Below are 20793 nucleotides of genomic sequence, written 5' to 3'. Positions count from 1 at the left end.
AGTACAAACTCTGACTGCAGTGACATTTGGTCCTACTGGGTTCTGTGAGACAGACAGAGTTTCCCAGCAAGATCTTAGTCAACAGTGGAGTGAAAACTGCCATACAGGGGGAAAAAAAAGAAGAAAAAATTAGAGTAATTAACGACACTGGCACAGTTAATGATGTGAGAAAACTACACTGCCTTCAGAATCATGCAGCAGGATTGAAGTCATTGATTTTCCAGAGAGGCACTGTAGATTAAAAGAAGCAGAGGTGTTCTGTTCGAGTAAATGAAAGTCTAGTTCAGGGTTTAATAATGAAAACACTAATTTCCCACCTCTGTCGGGTTAGGGTTAGGGTTTCTAAGTCTTTCTTACATGTCTGTCATCCCCTCTTTGTTTATACAATGTTTACATCAACAAAATGTTACAAAACCACTGCAATATAGCATCACTTGACCAGTTACTGCCATAGACTGTATATAAAAGATGGATACAGCTACACATTGGTTTGCAAGGAGCATTTTTGTCATCACCATCTTAATGTTTTGAACCTGGACGAGCAAGAAGTAGATCTGACTAAATAAAACAAAACAAAAAACAAGTGACATTGGACGCTAAAGAATATCCTGCTTCATCTTTACCTGTACGTGTTTTACCCTAAATAGATCATCATTTAAAATCAATTAAAACAATGCCATATTGTTTTAATTGATGCCGATACGACGGCATTGTTTTATCGGACACCAACTGAGACTATAAACTCATCCATGTTTTCTGAAGACATACAACAAATGCAAAGTAGGATCATTTTCTTATAGACTTCCATACAATCCATGATCTTTTCTTCTTTTTTTAACACGAGGTGGAGCCCCCTGGTGCCCATTATAAGTAATGCAGGTTTAAGGCACTTCCACACAAGCGTAATTTTTTTGTTTTCTTTTTCCCCAGTCTGGGAGGTGACATCCATCTTTATATATAATCTTCAGTCACTGGTAGCTTCTCTATCGGGTGGCTTTAATAAAAAACAAGTTATAATGCAAAAAAAAAAAAAAAAAAAAAATCACTGTAATCACACCAGAATCTCACATCTTCACAAGGCTTTTCAAGTTTTTTAAGAACTGTATTTTCAGAATAAGAATTCACAATATTTGTTTGAATTAATAAGCAATGTTATGGTTTTGGAAGTTTGTTTTAGCACCACTTTTAAAGGAACAGTACGGTGGCCCTGAGAGGCCAAACGGACTGCAACTTAAGAAAACACCAGAATTAGGAAAAATGACAACGGAAATAGGAAAAAACACAAGGGAAGTGTTTCTGGGGAGACAATAACCTCATGGACCAGTTGCAGGAACCCAAAACATGGTAGGCGTGTTTTATCATGATTCATATAATACTGATGACGGATTTTCAGGCTAATAGTCAGGCTAACACACTTACCTCTCATCTTTTCTTTCCACACAAAACCAATAGATCCTCCACTTCTTTTAAGTGTCTCCCAGTGCAATCTTAGCATATTTTGGTTCCTGCAACTAGTCCGTCGGGTTATTGTCTCCCCAGAAACACTTCCCTTGTGCTTTTGGAAATCTGTTTTTTGCTATTTCTTTTTTTGTTTTTCCTATTTCCGTTGTCATTTTTCCTATTTCCGTTGTGTTTTGTGTGCTTTTGAAGCATTTTTCTTATTGCTGGTGTTTTCCTAAGTTGCAGTCCGTTTGGCCTCTCAGGGCCACCATAGAACAGAAGCAATTTGACATACAAGAGGAAAAAAAAGTGTAACTGCAACAATCACATTGAGATTTTATATCACATCGTAGCAGGACTTGCTCCAAAACACAGTTCTTGAAGAATTAGTGTATAATTCATTACATAAGCAAACACACAGAAAAATTAAATCACAGTTAAAAGGGTGACCATAAACAATGCACATCAATTGTATCATTTTTATTTGTACCCAAATGATGTCTGAATTAGCTGAATTATTAATACATCTGAAGTCAAATGTTGGTAAGACCATACTGTACAGAGACAACAGCTGACAGGTCCCACTGGGTTTGTCGCCAGCGCTCTGTTCTGTGTGGTTCAGAGTTGTAAACACTGGACAGTAAGTAAGTGTGGTTCTACTAATGTGGTTCTACCTGCTGTGCAGGTTAAAGGGGAAATTCAACATGGCACATGGTTGACTAATCGGATCTGGGATCAGGTCTTTATCAGATACACTTGTAATTAATGACAACAGCTTGTATACAAGTGAAGCAGCATATGCTATTGGAAAATACAAATGAATTAATAAGGAGAAAATTTGACGAACATATTGTATTTTAAATCAACTGAACTATTCTTTCAAACTTTTAATTTTATTTTAGTGTTTTGGAGTGAAAGGGTAGACAGATTACTCCCTTTGCCCCTCAGCAACATTAAACTTCCCTACACCTCCTCTGTATACCAGGATGGTCAAACCTTGGGATCCATGGTGATTAGTTAAAGGCTCCGCTTGGTTACCATGCACTGAGAGACCCCGAGTGACCCCGCTCAGATGTTTGCCTTCTTGTTGATGAGTACAGAGCAGCATGTTAGGGCTCCATCCACTTTGACCTTCTCCAAGTTGGACATGGGTATCAGCATGTGGTCCTTCAGCTTCTCAAACACCTGCAGGACACACAGACAGGAGCGCAGCTAGGAATTAGCAAATTTTCCCTGTTCATTTCAATTCAGTAGAATTAGAAAAGGCTAAAGAACAATCTAATGTGAAGTAGTTAAATTGGAAGTGGAACATACGTAACACTTAAGTTTGTTTGCTCAGCTTGTCAACTTGTAATTCTCCGTGATATAAAAGCTCTGCACAGAGACACAAATTGTGAAGAACAAGCATTCAAGCTTTCCTGGTCTCCTGGCAAAATATAAAAAAAGAAGAAGAAAAGAGAGAGAGAAGGGAGTGAGAACTATGACGACATTCTCAAAAGACCCTTGTAAAGTAATGTGTCACTCTGTGGACACCTTCCAGAAAAAAAACTAGCGTTTTCCTACCACACTTCCAAACCAAGAGAGTTTTCTCTATAAACTCTAACTTCAACCCTGCTGTGACTTTCAGTGAGGCCTTATGGCACAGCCAGAGGGACCAACTAAACTAATTTTTATCTCATGATGCAATTTGGCTGATAAAGCCTCTGCTGAACCAGATGCCATGTGTAACCTCACCTCACTGAAGTTCTGTCTAAGTCTTGATTCTTTTCTGGGACATTTGCGTAACGCGGCCAGCAGTACAAATCAGAGCTTTCCTGAAATATTCTCAACATTGGTGCTGACCAGCTATAGACTCCTGTAACAATTATATACTATTTGAAAATATGTTAATTCTTATTTATACGTATTAGTATCAAACTGAGAAAACCTGCTTGCCATTTGCTGTTTTTCCAAGGATCCGCAGGGCTTGAAGTGTGGGGAGTGGCCAGTCTGGTCCAAACTGTGCTATTTGTGCCTTTTAGGGCATTTTTAATTGAATAAATGAAATAACATGGTCTGAAGCAGCATGCTCGGCCTGTCCAAGAGGTGCTACAGGTTCAGGTTTGCTTGTTTTGTTTTTTTTCTTAGTCTCTTGGGCCCTAATTACACTTATTTCCAATAGAGACCAGTCTGTAAACATCTGCCAACCACATGAGAAAAAATTCTATTTCCCAATTTGTTGGCTGTGAGTTGCTAAAGTATGCTGGTAGTCACTAGATGAAACTGGTTATAAAGACACATACAGTTCTGTGCTAAATACATCCTTCCTATTGCTTTGGTCGTTAGCAGATTGCCGAGGTTGCTCATGGTTTGCAGGGAAGAGGCAGAGTGGTTTGTAAAGCAACTGCTGTCAAAAAGTGCAGCAAAAGCTGGAAACAGACAGTTCCCCTTCAAAGTAAACATGGTGGCTGCAATGGTGACTCAAAACTTTCACATTGTTGTTCATTTCTGGCTTGCATTGCACTTTTTCAAGCTTTATTACTGTTTGGGTAGCAGTTAGCAAGCATAAAGTGGGCATCTTCCAAGCAAGCTACAACAGCTAGAATCTGCTTGTGACCAAAGCAATCATGAGGAGGTTTTTGGTGCTCTTTGCGAACAATTATCTATCAACTGTCAGCAACCTCCAGCACCCATTCAACAAGTGGTTAGGGAATACAAATTTTTTCTTGCTATCACTAGTTGCCAAATAGTGGACAACCCATCTCTAGGGCTTTACAACTACAGATTTACTTGGGACTATTTAGCAAGTATCTGCAGTTTATCGAGACAGGTTTTACTTGACAACATTAGCTGATAACTTGGCACTTCAGCCTTTTGATGAAACATTGCCACCCCCATCCCCCAAAACAACAAACAAACAAGAAACCCACAATATTGTCACAGCTAAAATGCTGAAGTAGAGGCTCAGAACCCAGGGAGTGATGATGGTTAGCTCCATCTTTTATATACAGTCTATGGTCTACAGGCATGGCAGCAATGCTTTAAACTAAGCAACATGCTGACAAGTGTCGTCAGTGAATACAACACACAACTTAGCCTATTGCTAAAGCTAATAATACAGTATGATCAATGCACTAGAATTGTGGGGAATATGAATGGGTGCACTTATTGGAAACCTGACCCAAAGTTGTAAAGGTAGAAATAAAGACAAAGTCAAATAAAAATAAAATGAAATAAAAGCTTCATGGGGAAAGAGAGTGATAGAGAAATACATTTGAGGTCACTAAAGTTAGAATGATTTTCCCTCTGGAAAACAATCCTGGACTAACCAAGCAGAACTGCCTCTCAAAAACATCTTAAGTTTAGACCATATAATCAGACATAACTCAGGGAAAATTAAGCTTTCACAGTATTCTCCCAACATAACATCACTAAATCCTCTGCTCTTTATAGCACCTCTGAAACCAAAGTGTCTCTTTTTTTGATCATTTCCAGCTGAGTTCTCATTACTTCAGTTGAGATTTATATGCTGGGTCAGGGTGGCATGGTCTCAGCAAAGTAGCAGTTGCTATATTTCACCGGACCTTTTGTCTGCTTAGTTTCGATGTGTCCAAACAGAGCCCTCAACAGCAGCTGCCAGCACTAACCGTTAAAGGTGCCCCGTCTCCACCCCCATCCGACCCTACCAATCCTCTCTCATGACCCCCTGCCTTTGTTGATGTGGAACTATTATGTAACTTCACGAGCTAACTAAAAATAGACCGGAGATCAGGCCAGACAGTGTTTAGAGTCAGAAAGCAGCAGACATCTTGCAGTGTCTTGGTAATTGTGCTGACAAATCTCTACATCTCACTGAGGGAACAAGCAACAAGTTCCCCTGGGAACTGTGCTAGACAGGATAGTCAGCTCAGATAAAACTGCCCTTGCTACATTACGGCTTGTATTATCTCTCGGAGACTGAAAGCATGAATGGAGATTTGAGAAGGTGTGTACTGGTATTCATTTTAAAGAACAAGGGTTATGTGCAGAGCTGTAGTAATCGCAGAGGGATAAAGTTGATGAGCCATACAATAAAGATATGAGAAAGAGCTGCTGAAGCTGAAGAGTTGTTAAGAAGAGAGGTGATGATCAGTGAGCAGCAGTATGGCTTCATGCCGAGAAAGAGCACTACAGACCCGATGTTTGCTTTGAGAGTGTTGATGGAAAAGTACAGAGAAGGAGCTGCACTATGTCTTTGTGTATGTAGAGAAAGCAACTGATAGGGTGCCAAGAAAGGAACTGTGGTACTGCATGAGGAAGTCAGGAGTGACAAAGAAGTATGTGAGGCTGGAAAGGACATGCATAAGGAGAGTGAAACAGTGGTGAGGTGTGTAGTAGTAGGAGTGACGGATGGGTTTAAGGTGGGTGTGGGATTACTTCAGCTCTGCGCTCTTTCATGTTTACATTGGTAATGGACATGTTAGCAGATAAGTTCAGGCAGGAATCTCTGTGGACTGTGACATTTAGAGACAGCATTGTGATTTGTAGTGAGAGCAGAGAGCAGGTGGAAGAGAGTCTGGAGAGGTGGAGGTATGCTCTGGAGAGAAGAGGGATGAAAGTCAGTAGAAGCAAGACAAGAGTGAAAGGAAAGGTTTAGAAGATGGTAGTGAGATCTGCTTTGATGGATAGCTTGGAGATTGTAGCGAACCCAAAAAACAGGAGGATGAGATGCTCAGATTTTACTTAGAAGTCAGAGAGGCAAGGATGAGATGGTTTGGACATGTACAGGAGGGATAGTGGACACATTGGACAAAGGGTATTGAAGATAGAGCTGGCAGGCAGGAGGAAAAGAAGAAGACAACAAAGAAGATTCTTGGATGCCGTAAAGGAGGATATGCAGAGGGCTGGTGTGGCAGTGAAGGATGCTAGACATTGCGTGAGATGGACGTAAATGATCTGCTGTAGGGAACAGCCAAAAGAAGAAGTAGTAGAAGTTATATCTTGTGCTATTAATATTTTTCCACTCTCTTCAGGCTACAATTTCTAAAAAGACAGTTTTTGGAGCCAAAACTGTGTTCCAGGTCAATTTCTGAAGCATTTGAACCTTTGAAAGGAAACTGGTTCATGGAACTAGCATACATATCTCAAATAGTGCTCCAAATGTTCTGTTAATATGTGCTTTCAAAAAGGGAAGTCTGATATGCTCAAGATTTTATTATGTTCAAGTTGAATTCCCTCAGTTAATCTTGTTGAAAAAAGTCTTCACTGTGGATTCTAGTCCAAAGACGCATAATTTGGTGAATTTTTCCTTCTAAAAATAGCTGGCGGAGGTTGAGGTTTCAACCACAGAGTACATTTTGAGGTTTGAGTACTGTCTCTGCAGATTGCAGGTTGCCAGGTTCAATCCTGTGAGAATCCTTTTGACTTGTTGTGATGTGGAATGACCCCAAAGCATCTAAATAACAGTTACGGCTCAGCGTGTCCAAACCCCAAAGAGACGGAGGTGAGACAATAACATGTCTTTCACGTCAAGCGACTGTAGCAAGTACGTGTAACGGGTGCAAGGCACATCTTGAAAAATAAACAGCACGTAAGTAGGTCACTGCATGTTTCAGAGATATTTGAGAAAGCACGTAGCTGTGTGTATCCGTGTAGTGAAAATGTACACGGCGAGACAGCCGCTGAGCCAACACGGTTTCTCAAAGTCTGTCAAAGACATTTTATTTGCAATATATTTGATGAATAGAAGTCTAATATTCAAAGGGCAATTAGTCCTGATCTTTCGGGAGAGAAATGTTGGTCTATGAAGTCTGCGACGCTCACCAGCTGGCTGCATATTATGCTGTTTGTGCTGATTGTTGCTGGGCAGCCACAGTGGATTTAACACTTTACATTTGAAACTGGCCAGAGTGAACCAAAACAGTAAAACTGTAAGTCATTGAACCTGTCAATGATATTAAACCAATCGTTACAGCAGCTGATTTGAACAACTTTGCTCAAGTTCTGAGAAAAACAAGACCTCAATGTCTCTGGCTCCTAGCCTGCGGTCTGATGCTCACAAAGGACACTTCTCATCAAACTGCAGGTTCTTTTGTTAAAAAGAAATTACAGCTCTGGCTGCGGTTAGCCTGCAGTGGTCCACTAAAACAACCATGTAGCTTTTGTAGGGTTTCTTTCCCCAGTTGTTTTTCTCAGAGGCCTGGACAAGATGAACAACAACAAAGACAAGTACTCCTTAAATCTAAACCGCTAAACCAATTTGGTTGTTCTGACGGTGGTCCTTCCTGCCAGGATTGTGGATGAATATGCTTTATCGTCAGTGATACAAAGTTGCTGAATGTGGATGGGGGAAAAGCACCTTTGCACTCTCTGGAAACTCCTCTGCTGTGCAGTGTAGAAGCACGTGTCCCTTGCTGGGCAGGTTCATGTAGATGCAGTTGGCGGCGAGGTCGTCGGGCACTGTCAGTTTGTCGTAGCGATGGTCACTCATCTGCTGCATTATCTACACAATTGAGAGTGAGGAGACATGACAGGAAACAGACTTTGAGGCAAATGCATAAGTGAGAGTCCACATAATGTTCAGAAAGACAGACACAAGCCAGGCCATGAGAGATTTTGATTCAGAAGCGAGGCCTCAATACCAAAAGTCAGCGCCACATCCTTCTGCTGGCCAAACTGCCACAGGGGCCTGGGGGGAAGGGGGCCGGGTGGGTTAATGGAGAACACAGGAGCAGACAGACATTCTTTCTCAGCAGATGTCATGTTATTTATGTAATCTGAAGGAGCTGAAGGTGGGACTGGCGGTGGGGGCTGAGAAGACGCTCGCGTTGCCAGGTGGAAGTCGGCGGGTGAGGATGTTATGACCAGAGGAGAGGCAGGTGCCTCTTAATGTTTATGAGCAGAACATCTGCAGATGGTTACCTCGGAGACGGGTAGGGGAGGGAAGGCTAGTAAAAAAAAAAAAAAAAAAAGTCAACATTCATAAAAATATTTTGAGAAGGGAGATTTTTCCCCTGAATTAAACATACATACATACAGGGAGTGCAGAATTATTAGGCAAATGAGTATTTTGTCCACTTCATCCTCTTCATGCATGTTGTCTTACTCCAAGCTGTATAGGCTCGAAAGCCTACTACCAATTAAGCATATTAGGTGATGTGCATCTCTGTAATGAGAAGGGGTGTGGTCTAATGACATCAACACCCTATATCAGGTGTGCATAATTATTAGGCAACGTCCTTTCCTTTGGCAAAATGGGTCAAAAGAAGGACTTGACAGGCTCGGAAAAGTCAAAAATAGTGAGATATCTTGCAGAGGGATGCAGCAGTCTCAAAATTGCAAAGCTTCTGAAGCGTGATCATCGAACAATCAAGCGTTTCATTCAAAATAGTCAACAGGGTCGCAAGAAGCGTGTGGAAAAACCAAGGCGCAAAATAACTGCCCATGAACTGAGAAAAGTCAAGCGTGCAGCTGCCAAGATGCCACTTGCCACCAGTTTGGCCATATTTCAGAGCTGCAACATCACTGGAGTGCCCAAAAGCACAAGGTGTGCAATACTCAGAGACATGGCCAAGGTAAGAAAGGCTGAAAGACGACCACCACTGAACAAGACACACAAGCTGAAACGTCAAGACTGGGCCAAGAAATATCTCAAGACTGATTTTTCTAAGGTTTTATGGACTGATGAAATGAGAGTGAGTCTTGATGGGCCAGATGGATGGGCCCGTGGCTGGATTGGTAAAGGGCAGAGAGCTCCAGTCTGACTCAGATGCCAGCAAGGTGGAGGTGGAGTACTGGTTTGGGCTGGTATCATCAAAGATGAGCTTGTGGGACCTTTTCGGGTTGAGGATGGAGTCAAGCTCAGCTCCCAGTCCTACTGCCAGTTTCTGGAAGACACCTTCTTCAAGCAGTGGTACAGGAAGAAGTCTGCATCCTTCAAGAAAAACACGATTTTCATGCAGGACAATGCTCCATCATACGCGTCCAAGTACTCCACAGCGTGGCTGGCAAGAAAGGGTATAAAAGAAGAAAAACTAATGACATGGCCTCCTTGTTCACCTGATCTGAACCCCATTGAGAACCTGTGGTCCATCATCAAATGTGAGATTTACGAGGAGAGAAAACAGTACACCTCTCTGAACAGTGTCTGGGAGGCTGTGGTTGCTGCTGCACGCAATGTTGATGGTGAACAGATCAAAACACTGACAGAATCCATGGATGGCAGGCTTTTGAGTGTCCTTGCAAAGAAAGGTGGCTATATTGGTCGCTGATTTGTTTTTGTTTTGTTTTTGAATGTCAGAAATGTATATTTGTGAATGTGGAGATGTTATATTGGTTTCACTGGTAAAAATAAATAATTGAAATGGGTATATATTTGTTTTTTGTTAAGTTGCCTAATAATTATGCACAGTAATAGTCACCTGCACACACAGATATCCCCCTAAAATAGCTAAAACTAAAAACAAACTAAAAACTACTTCCAAAAACATTCAGCTTTGATATTAATGATTTTTGTGGGTTCATTGAGAACATGGTTGTTGTTCAATAATAAAATTATTCCTCAAAAATACAACTTGCCTAATAATTCTGCACTCCCTGTACACACACATATATATGCATACACATATCTATATCTATCTATCTATCTATCTATATCTATCTATCTATATATCTATATATATATATATATATATATATATATATATATATATATATATATATATATATCTATATATATATATATATATATATATATATCTATATATATATCTATATATATATATATATATATATATATCTATATATATATATATATATATATATATATATATATATATATATATATATATATCTCACTAGCTGGGCCCACGTCCTCATTTTAGTTTTGGCAGCGTAGGTAAAGGCGAAAGCTTGGACATGAATTGAGCTGCGGTTTGGGGAAGGCCTCGAAGAGGACTGGCGACGGCTCCTGGACCTGGCAGATCCCCATGTACTAAATAGAAGTGAAGAAGTTAAAGAACTGAAAAGGGGAGGGAGGGGCACGTAAACAAGAATGAACAGCTTGCAGAACTGGGGGAACCTATATAGATGAGAACCGGAAGGAGTGTGTTTGGAGGCGTGGTCCTGCTCCTGAAATTTCGATAATCTCCAATTACATATAGGCCACTGCACTGCATCCAAAAAGTGTGACGTCTGCTTGACGTACATAAAGGTTTAGAGGAGTGACTGTGAGAGAATGCGATGACACACTACTACAAATGTGGGAGAAAAACTGGTGCTTTGTGAGCACAGTGGGCTTTGTGGCTGTAGATGTTTTCATTTCACTTCCCACTGACAGGATCCATTGCACCAGGGAAGACAAAGGCATCTATAGAAATTGGAAAAGGTCAATTACTGCAAGGCCATTATATAGAAATATACATTACTCTGAACGTTTTATTATGTCCATTGCATTATAAGTCAAATATACTCACACTTCTCACAGAAAAAGAAAATCAACCTTTTTCCAGTGTGAATAGTCACCTATTCCTATCCAAACAGCAAATGTGCTGTTCTAAGTGCTTTCCTGGGAAAGTATTCAGGACACAGGAAATGACACATGTTAGGGTTTCTGGCAGCACCATCATTGTTTGGTCAGGGTAAAGAGAGAAACAAGCGTGCAGTTAGTAAGAGCCAATAGAAAATTTAAGAGATTCATTGTTAAATGGACATGAAATCTCTAGAAGGTGCAGCATGTAAAGCAAACACATTAAGTAACCACTGTTTATACCAACAGAGTTGGTATAAAAAAAGATTTCACTGCGTAATATTATGACTGCTGCATTATAAAAGTACACTAAACTGTCAACGAAGCTACTGTTTTTGTACATCTAACAGCTATAACAAGTTTTTCTATTTACAAATGGTACAAATGGTAAAACATCAGCTACAAATGCCACTCCTGGGTGCAGGGCTGCGGGACGAAGCACAGCAGTGTGCGCACATACGTCGGCAGATGCGTAATCAGACATTCCCAGGTCACTCGTGGGAGTGTCATGTGACTGCAACTGCCCTAAATGAAAACACTCAAGTCCACAGGGTGAGGGCCAACACGGTCTGTGACACACGCGAGTATTAAGAGTGAGTAAAATGTCGACTCCACCTAAGATCCCAGTTGTTCCTGCTTTACTCTTCATTTTCTCATTAAATTCAAGGGGAAATATGCGCATAAGGGAAATGACATACAGCAAGATTTCCTCATGTTTCATGTAAAATTTTGATCCATGAAATTCAATTAAATCCTCACCTGACTAATTAAACAGCTGGTTTTCTGTTCACTGCCAGACGCTGCAGCCAATCAATATAGGGGGCAGACCTCTTTTGTGTTTTTCTAAACTTAAAGATGCTTTAATTGAATCAAATCTTAAGCCTAAAGAACTGAAACGTATGGGAAATTATCCTAGATACCTTTACACAATAGTGGCTTTTAACGTCGTCATTCTGGATCTTCACCAAGTGTTAAGCTACAGTCAATCGACACGGACTTAATTCGAACAATGGCTGAGGTCCAGCTAATACACAAGAGTGGTAACTGGGCAGCAAAATGTAGTCATTCAAAAGCTACTCAAACTAAATATTTACTGGATGGTAATAAAATCCCTCTGGGGCAATGACAAACCTGAGCAGTCTAGAAAAACACCAACAATTTCCAGGACCTTATGTGGCAATCAGCAGAATCTTTATCTTGGCACGTGGTGTGAACATTTCTAATGCTCACTTTAGCAATCCTTCCCAGAAACTGCTTAAAACTTATACAATACTGCTTTTCACTGAGCGGCGGCATCACGCACAAGACAAATACTACTTGATGCAGCTTCCATATCTGGACAGGAAATGAGACTGAAATTGCTTCCTGTTGATGGACCATAAATGTTTGGTATTCCTGGTCTAGTATTTTATTGCTGCAGTGTAATGTTTTCAGTGGAAAAGTACACAGAAAAAGGAAACGCAGGGGGAGGATGCAGGAAATTTCAGATGACACTTATCTAATGTTTAAGGCTGCTGCCATCGGCCTCTACAGCTGATTCAGGGACACAGTGGTATCACAAGAGGAAACCTAGAACATGCTGTGAAGGTCTAGATCAGGGTGTCAAACTTGTTTTACATTATGGGCCACATACAGCCAGAAAAAGACGTACAGTTCCACTGATACGTCTTGTTTTCTCTACATGATAAAGAAATGCTGCTTTGGGGATAAATAAGAAATAATTGTTTAAATTTACAGAAAACGTTCTGTTAGCACACTGCGCAGACTGTCCTGTAATTATTACATTTTTGTTTTTCTTTTGTTTTGTTTTTACTGAGTAAAAATCTGGGTTTTTTTGTTTAGGATTTTTTTTGTTTATCTATTAGTTATTTATTTTGATATGCACATGGGGGAGGAAAAGCCATAAAACCAATTTTTCCAAACCCTGGTGGGCCGATTCTGGATCTTGGGCCTTATGTTTGACACCCCTGGACTAGATAGTAATGCCAAGTTTTATATTTGCTCAAACTAAAATATTGCGACAGCTATCAGGTGGATTGCTGTTAAATGTTGTTCGGACAATCATGGTTCTGAGGTGATATAAAGTCAACTTAGCTCTAGATTTTTATCTATGACTGTTTTACATGGTAACGGTGGTATGGAGTAAGTATGTAGTATGGGAGAAACAGAACAAGAAACAAAGCTTCAATCCATAAATAATCCAAATCTGGAACCTACACTCTCCAACACTGGATTTGGTCATCAAAAAAAATCTCCAACAGAACCTTCACCATGCCGTCACCTCATTATCTATAAAATTCAAGCGTGTAAGCATCCTTGAGGTGAAGATCAGACTCTGACCAACAGAGAGCAATGAGCTCATGAATCAAGCTAGGCTGGGTAAAGGGGCCACCGATGATCTACAGCCTGACGGGCAGTCTGCTGTAGGAAGGAGGGGGGTAGTGCGAGATTACAGGGAAAGGGTGCTGCAGCCTCTGACACAGGCTGTATTTTGGGATGATGACTTCATGAGAAAAGCTTGGCAGTGACAGCAACAGATGGATGATGAAATCCATCCGGTCATTCTGCTAAACACAGATACGCGGTGCGCTCAGCCTTCCTGAGCATAGCCAAAATACAAACTACAGATCGTCGATGCTATTTTGTGATTGCAAATGAATAATGCGTTACTCAACCCCGTAATAAAAATAAGGGCAGGTCCAAATTTTCTTGAACGCCAGCAAAGCGCAGCTCCCTAAAGACAGAATGAATTAGCTGGGCTCCAACTTTAATTTGCACAAAGTGTCTGCTGCATTCGACAAGGAGCCTCGTCGCCAGAAAAGCTGCATCTACATCCCAAACGAACAGTTTGGATTCATTAAATCTGCATTCATAAGATCTCGTTCTCCCTCACACAAAGAACATTATCTAATTACAAATCCAGGGCTGTTAAAGGCCCTTTAAAACAGGAGCTAATTGCTGCGAGAGAGAGAGAGAGAGAGAGAGAGGGTGACGTAAGCCATAATTAGAAAGCGAGCAGTCTGTCATTAAGTTTCGCTAGCGGCCACTCTTCGCCCCAGTAGCTAATTACTGGGGTGATCAAACAGGCAGGAATCTTAATGAGCTGGCACTGGATTATAAATTAATTCTATTATGCAATGATGCATAGGTTCCTGGGAACACTTTAGCAATGCAAACATGCTTACAAAACCAACAGGGCCAACCTTGTGCTTCTCTCGAGTACTTCAGCCTTCTTAGGAAGAGCTGCCTGATGTTCTCTGAGATACTGTAAATCAAGCAAAAGTCGCTTAGTGTAACTCTTTAGTGCTGAGCCAGCAGGGGGAGATATCATACTAGAAGGTAAATGAGGAATACTGCCAGAGGGAACCTGTCAAGCCCAAAGGTGTATGTGCTTGCCTGTAAGTCTTCATACTTATGTAATTATATATACACTGCCTGCCTTTGTGTTGTGTAAATACACATTTCGCTGAATTTCTCTTGTTTGTGCCACTGCAAAAGTTCACATGCTAATGTTTGGGAATTTTGGGGGATAATTCCATGGGAGGGATGGGCCGAGATTTATTGCACTCTTGGTGCAAACGAGCGATCCGTCTCTGTTGGGGTGTAAGCAGTCTCCTCTGTTCGGTCTTGGCGGTCCCCGGGTTTCTGTTGTTGGAGCTCGATCGATACAGGAGCCTTTTATGCAGTAATGAGCTCAAGCTGTTTAATGGAAGGACAATACAGTCGTAATTGAAGCTGGAGTGTGAGCGCCAGGGGCAATCCCCGCAGATTAGCTGAGAATATGAATTAATGGGGATGGATTTAGGTGACAGGTGGTTTCAATGTGCTTGGAGTGGGAAGCCGCCAACAAACTGTAAGTAAGGGAGTCTGCTCTGAATCAACACGTGCAATGTCCTGTCTTGTCGCGTTATTCTTTCAGGGTTGTTCATACTAACGGATCAAGCAAAACGTCAACCAAACGATGAAACAAAAAAAAGAAAAAGGATCCACTACTTCAATGTGCGTCAAAATAAAGAAAAGACTGCCAATACATCAATTCACAGGTTTCCATGACTACAGCTAGGGAGAGCATAGTTACGGTGTACATACATAAACACACATACACAAGCTCCATACTTTGAGGGCTTTCTGTGCTGGTTCACTGGAGCCGATTACAATAAGGCCTGGTCCTCCCATGCTGCAGAAGCTCTTCAGGTGCAGGCCTTCGAGCACAGGCACAGTGGAAACAGCATAGTCCTGTAAAACACAATATCATTACAAACGCTTAATAAGCTCAAATAATATGACTTTCATTTCATGATGATAGGACAGGTTCAGGTAATGCTAATCATTTGGGGCTTGTAGCTTTAAATATTTAACAGGCTTTCTCATCACCTGCTAACAGGTTTCCTCAAGTAGTTCTTTACTGATAAGACGGATAAGGCGTTTTATCTGAATGTGGGTGAACGAACGGTTTTAAACAAATGATACAAAAGCACGTTACTACTCAGCAACAATGCTTCTCAATCCATTAAACTACAGTACAACAATGAGCTAAAACATCATTCATTATAATATAGGGCTATATGTATATGTGTGTGTAAAGTTTTACTGTAGATTGTAAAAGCTCAGCAGTGATCTGTGTGGTATCATGGGGCCTAAAGTGGCATTGAAATAAAGTATTGTACAGCTCAGTAGCGGAAAAAGCAAGATGGTCTGAGAGATGCTGTTGATCTCAGGGCTCACGGGGAGATTACGCAGCACCTTGTAGGAGGCAGTTCTGAAAGGCTTTTTCTGGCTGTGGGACATCTGCAAACCAAATGTTGCCATTAAAAGTGTTACAAAAACACACGTTACATAAAGGGTACTTAGAAGAACTGGCAGCGATAATAGTTTTATTAACACCTGGATGCTGGTTGGTTTTCACAGAACCCCTGGAACGTTTCAAATGTTAAGTGTCTTACGTAAGAATCGCTTTAAAGATACTGCTAAACATCCTCGTTTGTTAAGACTGTGTGGGAGGGTTTGATTGGATTTATAGCGACATCGTGACTGCCATCGCATTTTTCTTTACACGTTTTTAAAACCTGATTGGTGCACAGAAATGCAAAACTCGGCCCTGCCTGCCAGTGACCATAGCTGTTTAAACTAAGGCAGAGAACTTTAGCGTTCATGCAACCACTTCTAATGAGAAAAAGAATCATACAGGCTTCTAAAGCTCCGACCCCAAGGATAAAAAACAATAAAAATAGGATTAAAGAAATCCTATCTGACAGCTGTATGGCTTGTTTTTGCAGAACTGTTTTGGAACCTATAGTTTTACATTTACCTTTAGCCTTTAACGGTTGATTTTGGACTAAGAACTCTCATTAAAACATCCGTTGAAAGCCGCCTTCTTTGCAAGGATTAAAGCCTTAAGGCCACGTTGGAGTTGCAGCATATTTAAGGGAAACATTGTTTTACTTTGTTTTGTTTTACCCAGCAGAAGGAATCGAGCGATTAAACATTAGAAGCAAGGACTCAGGCCTTTATGTGGGACAGACTTCTTAAGCCGGAGATGGATCCTACTGTGATTCGTAAACCTTGAAGTGATACCAAGATGCAATTTAAAATCTGACAGGATAAAGAGACTCGAAGCTTATTTTCTAAGACCTTTTGTTCCTGAATAGATTTGGATGACCTTATAAATTCAACTTCGCACCTAAGAAAAGAACTTTTCCAACAGACGCCCATATGTTTTCTTAATCACGCAATGTGTTTTGAAGGGGTTTTTATAGCGTTCAGCTTCATAAAACTTACAAAGGAAGTGTACATTTTCCGTCATTACACCCCATTTTTTCTTTCAACTATATGCTAACAGTTTAAGTAAATATTTGTGTTGCATCAATAAAACGGCACCATAATTCACCCAGTTATTGTGACTGTCACATTTCATCACATGAAAGACCTAAATTACCCCCTTTGCTGATGTCTTCCTGATTTCCAGTGAGAACAACTGAATTGTATAATCTTTTTCTCATTCCTTATCCATAAACAGGAAGTTTCTGTGCAAAATTGGAAATGCAAGTCATGCATTCGCCCTTACCAAGATAAATCCTTAAGGGAAGAAAGGCTTGCTTTTCATCTTCACCAGCTGCCATGTTGTTAGCTGAAAACACGACTGACTGAAGAGAAAGGTAAAGCAAGCTGAGCTGGTCAGCACTTCTTACCCATGGCAGAAAAGAGGCGGTTTAACCTCTATATTACTTCCAAAATAAACTGACCCCATCAATAACACCAATTACCCTGACCTCTGTGCGGACCATAAAGAGATAATCAACATCTGTATGCAGTTGTGGAGTAGGCTACTAAATAACCTGGCAACAAAGTGATCCTTTATTTGAAAATGAAAGGAAAAAACAACAGCGACAGGAGAAATCCATCTGATATAAAACGGAAAGAACAACAATTAACGCTTAAGTGATTTTTCCTACTGTCTTTTGCCAGAGACGCATCATTAAGTCCTGTCTTATCAGAGATAACAGAAAACACAGAGGAATCCATAATGAGGAATTCAAATCAGATACAGATGGGAAGATGGAAGCACTACAGTAAGGCCATTCAGGCTATGGTAATGCGTTCAACTCTTGAACAGTATGACCCACCTCTGAACTTGTGTGTTAGCCAGCTTTTTGGATTTGTCATGACTGTTCAGAGGGAATCCAAAAGTGTTACGAATAGGTCAAGCAGAACATCTTCACTTTAAAAGAACAGCCAGCAGGATAGACAGGTTCAACCTTTGTGACCAACCACTGTGATCCTGTTTGCAGCCTGCTTGTCCAAGTCTTCCCTGAAGCTAATCTCTTGGTTTAGCTTGAAATATTGCTTTTATGTTGTATTTTTTTCCCATGGATGTAGTAGTGAAAAGCAAGCCATGGCTAACATAAATCTGCATGGAAACTGAGTGAATCTCTAGAAGTCCTCTAAAGGCACCGAGTAGTTTAAAGCAGCATTTTTTGATCTAGGAATATCTTGACGATGTTGTCTGGCCGTAACTATTTGGCCCTAACAAAGCTGCTTGGGGCTCCACTTCTGTCTAAGAGGACAAATGTTTCCTCAGCTATATCTCAGAACACTTTATGCACAACCTGATGGAATAAATGAAAACTAAAGGTTTGGGGAAAAAAATTTGACTACAACGTAGCCCACAATTAGCACAATCCAATGTTATTTATCTAAAAGCTGAATAACACAATAATGAATTAAGTATCTAGAATGAAGCACAATTAATGATGATGGCACTATCGATTTACATCAGCATTTTCTAATTAGGATTTATTTATAACAAACAGAAACAACCTCATACCACATAACACATTACACCGAACAAGTGTTTTTTTTCACGTCTTTCTCTGAGAAATTTAACTGGCATAAAGAAATTAATCTCTTATTTAACTCCATCCATCGATTCTCTTCCGCTTATCCAATTTTTAGAGTCACAGCGGGGCTGAAGCCGATCCCAGCTGTCACAGGGCGAGAGGTTGGTACACCCTGGACAGATCCCTGATCTGTTGCAGTGCAAACACAGAGAGATAGACAACCATTCGCACTCACATTAACACCTATTGGGCAATTTAGAATCACCAGTTAACCTAACTAGCTGCACGTCTTTGTGCTGCAGGAGGAAGCCAGGACGTTTCTTTTTACCTGTGATAAAACTTTTGATGGAACTGTGAATGTCCTACAAAAAATGATTGCCCGAAAACTGTGATTACAGTTTTCCAGTAATGTAACACGTAACTGTCCTCAATTTGGACACAACATCAGCTTTTTGTAAACATCTGGACGGCTAACACAAAGCTAGCGGAATAATGTTAAAGCTGAGTGTATGCAGACCCCAGATAGGTCTATATTGTCAGTTGGTAATTATGTGGCAGTGTGATTCAGGCCACTTTGCTGAGAAGCATAAAAATATTGTAAAGGGAAGTGCAAAAAAATACTTTCTTCAGAGAGTACTGAGTAATATTTGATACATTGCTTTTTTGAGTAATGGCACTGATATGAGAATGCTGAGTATGAGAATAACAGTGTGTCATCACAGCAGTGATGAGTGAATGGAATGATTGAGGTTAATAATGGGACAGGAAGAAAGTGCCTGTGAACTAATTAAGAGGTTTACTCACCCAAATCAGCTTAATTTGTGTCATCAACTACTTTCTTTAATCATTATATACAGAGGTGGCAGAAGTTTGCACCAGCACTTGATTAAAAATGCCTCAAAGGCAGATGAAATCTGGAACTAGGATCAAACTCTTAACTGCTACAGGGACTTTTTACAGCTGCACTAATCAATACTCTCAGAGCGCAGTGGAGCTTAATAATAAAAAGTAGAAAGACCTTTTCAAGCTTTATTTATTTTTATTCAGTGTTACACCCTCCTTTATGTCAGAAGATGTCAAATGGCCCTCCAGAATATTTTTGGGATTCAGAACTCATTGAATGCTAATGCTGGCTTACAATAAAAAGGGCTAATGTACCTCCATGTACACTCAGTGGGATGTCCTGAAAGGGTTTTCACATCTCCTAGCAACAACAGGTATTTTTTTATGTCCACAAAGTAGCCTCAATGCTGACTGGTACATCAGATGTCCTCAGAGGGATTTGCAAAGTGAATACAGCAAAGGAAGAAGTGAAAGCAGAGATAGAAGACTATATACGATGAAGATATATAATGGCTCAAAAGGAAGGAGTGAGGCAGAGATGGATGGAGAACAAAATGGAATTAGAGAAAAAAAAAAAAAGGGCGGCAGAGCTTAATGAAAAAAAAAAAACAAGATGAATGGAGTGATGATACTATTACCCTCCTGGCCTAAAGCCTCCATGATTGATATCACATTTATCTCCTCCTTTCTTGTTTGAGATGTATAATTGCTTGCAGAAGGCTTTAAAGAAAAAGATTATTAAAAAGAATGTTTTCATATTGACTGCTATTTAGGAAATATATTTGAGATACTACTTTTACTTCTTATGTAATGGATCAGTTGTGAACTTTTCCAGTGACAAGCCTTTACTTTTACTTGAAACAATGGATTGAATTAGAATTGTGACTACAGCTTCCCTCACCTACACAGAACATTTGATGCTTTTCAGCCTATTATCTTTAGGTACAATTCATCCTCAGCAACTTCCCTTCTTTCCCGATCATTTGTAGTTGAACAAATGTTAAACATTATTCCTGACACTTTGTTTCAGTCCATGACAAAGACGTTTTAAACTATCTTCTTCAGTGGCCAGACGTTACAAGCTAAAGAACCAACAGCAGCACAAACAAACAAGTGTAGCCCACATTCACCAACTTATTTGCATTTCCATGCAAGAATGCAGGCACTACTTTGCTACATAAATTCACCTTAAATGCATCTGCTAAGATCTCTGCTCCTCTCTGATTGGTCCGTTTGGAAAGTCCCACGAAGAACTCTCGACCTGTAGAGAGAATCTTTTAAGTATGCGAACAGAAAACCAGCAATACAGCAAGCATGAGAAGCTACAGTAGCAGAATACTCCAGACAGCACACCGTGTACTTTATGCATGCCTGCGAAGGGGGGCCAACTGTGGTTAGTATGGTGGCACATAGGCAGAAAGCCTTGAATGCCTGGCGAGGTATTGAGCAGCACACTGAGTTAAGGGATGGGCTCCTAATGTTGCTGCTGAGCCTTTACACTATAAGCCATTAGCACATGCCTTGCCAACAGGAAATGTTTCTAGCTCTGCCATGTGAAACCAATTTCAGCTGGAAGGAACAACAGCACAGAGCCAGTGTCTAGAAACCCAATTAACTGTACTGTGCATTTTCCTAGTGGTCTGTGAAGCGGAGAAGATACTGACCCACATTTTAACTCACGACTGTAAG

The 20793-nt window shown here is 40.5% G+C and overlaps 1 protein-coding gene across 3 annotated transcripts in view; it reads right to left on the bottom strand.

Annotated features, from left to right (window-relative positions):
• Nucleotides 1-267: 267 nt before the first annotated feature.
• The window catches only part of ddah1 (dimethylarginine dimethylaminohydrolase 1), an 88202-nt gene continuing 67676 nt past the window's right edge, over nt 268-20793 (bottom strand). For 2 of the 3 annotated variants that reach the window (XM_084910976.1, XM_084910977.1), the window contains exons 4-7: nt 20292-20365; nt 15041-15160; nt 7757-7900; nt 268-2625 (exon numbers count right to left, since the gene is read on the bottom strand). In XM_084910976.1, the coding sequence (XP_084767102.1) occupies nt 2509-2625; nt 7757-7900; nt 15041-15160; nt 20292-20365 (455 nt within the window). In that variant the 3' untranslated portion in view covers nt 268-2508. The remainder of the gene's footprint in view (nt 2626-7756; nt 7901-15040; nt 15161-20291; nt 20366-20793) is intronic. The other variant, XM_084910978.1, reaches the window with a different exon arrangement.

This window comes from Perissodus microlepis, chromosome 17, assembly GCF_051167445.1.
Source record: "Perissodus microlepis isolate ML-2025 ecotype Zambia chromosome 17, ASM5116744v1, whole genome shotgun sequence".
Lineage (NCBI taxonomy): Eukaryota > Metazoa > Chordata > Actinopteri > Cichliformes > Cichlidae > Perissodus > Perissodus microlepis.
Note: the sequence above shows the minus strand (reverse complement) of the source record. Positions and strands in the feature narration are given on the sequence as shown.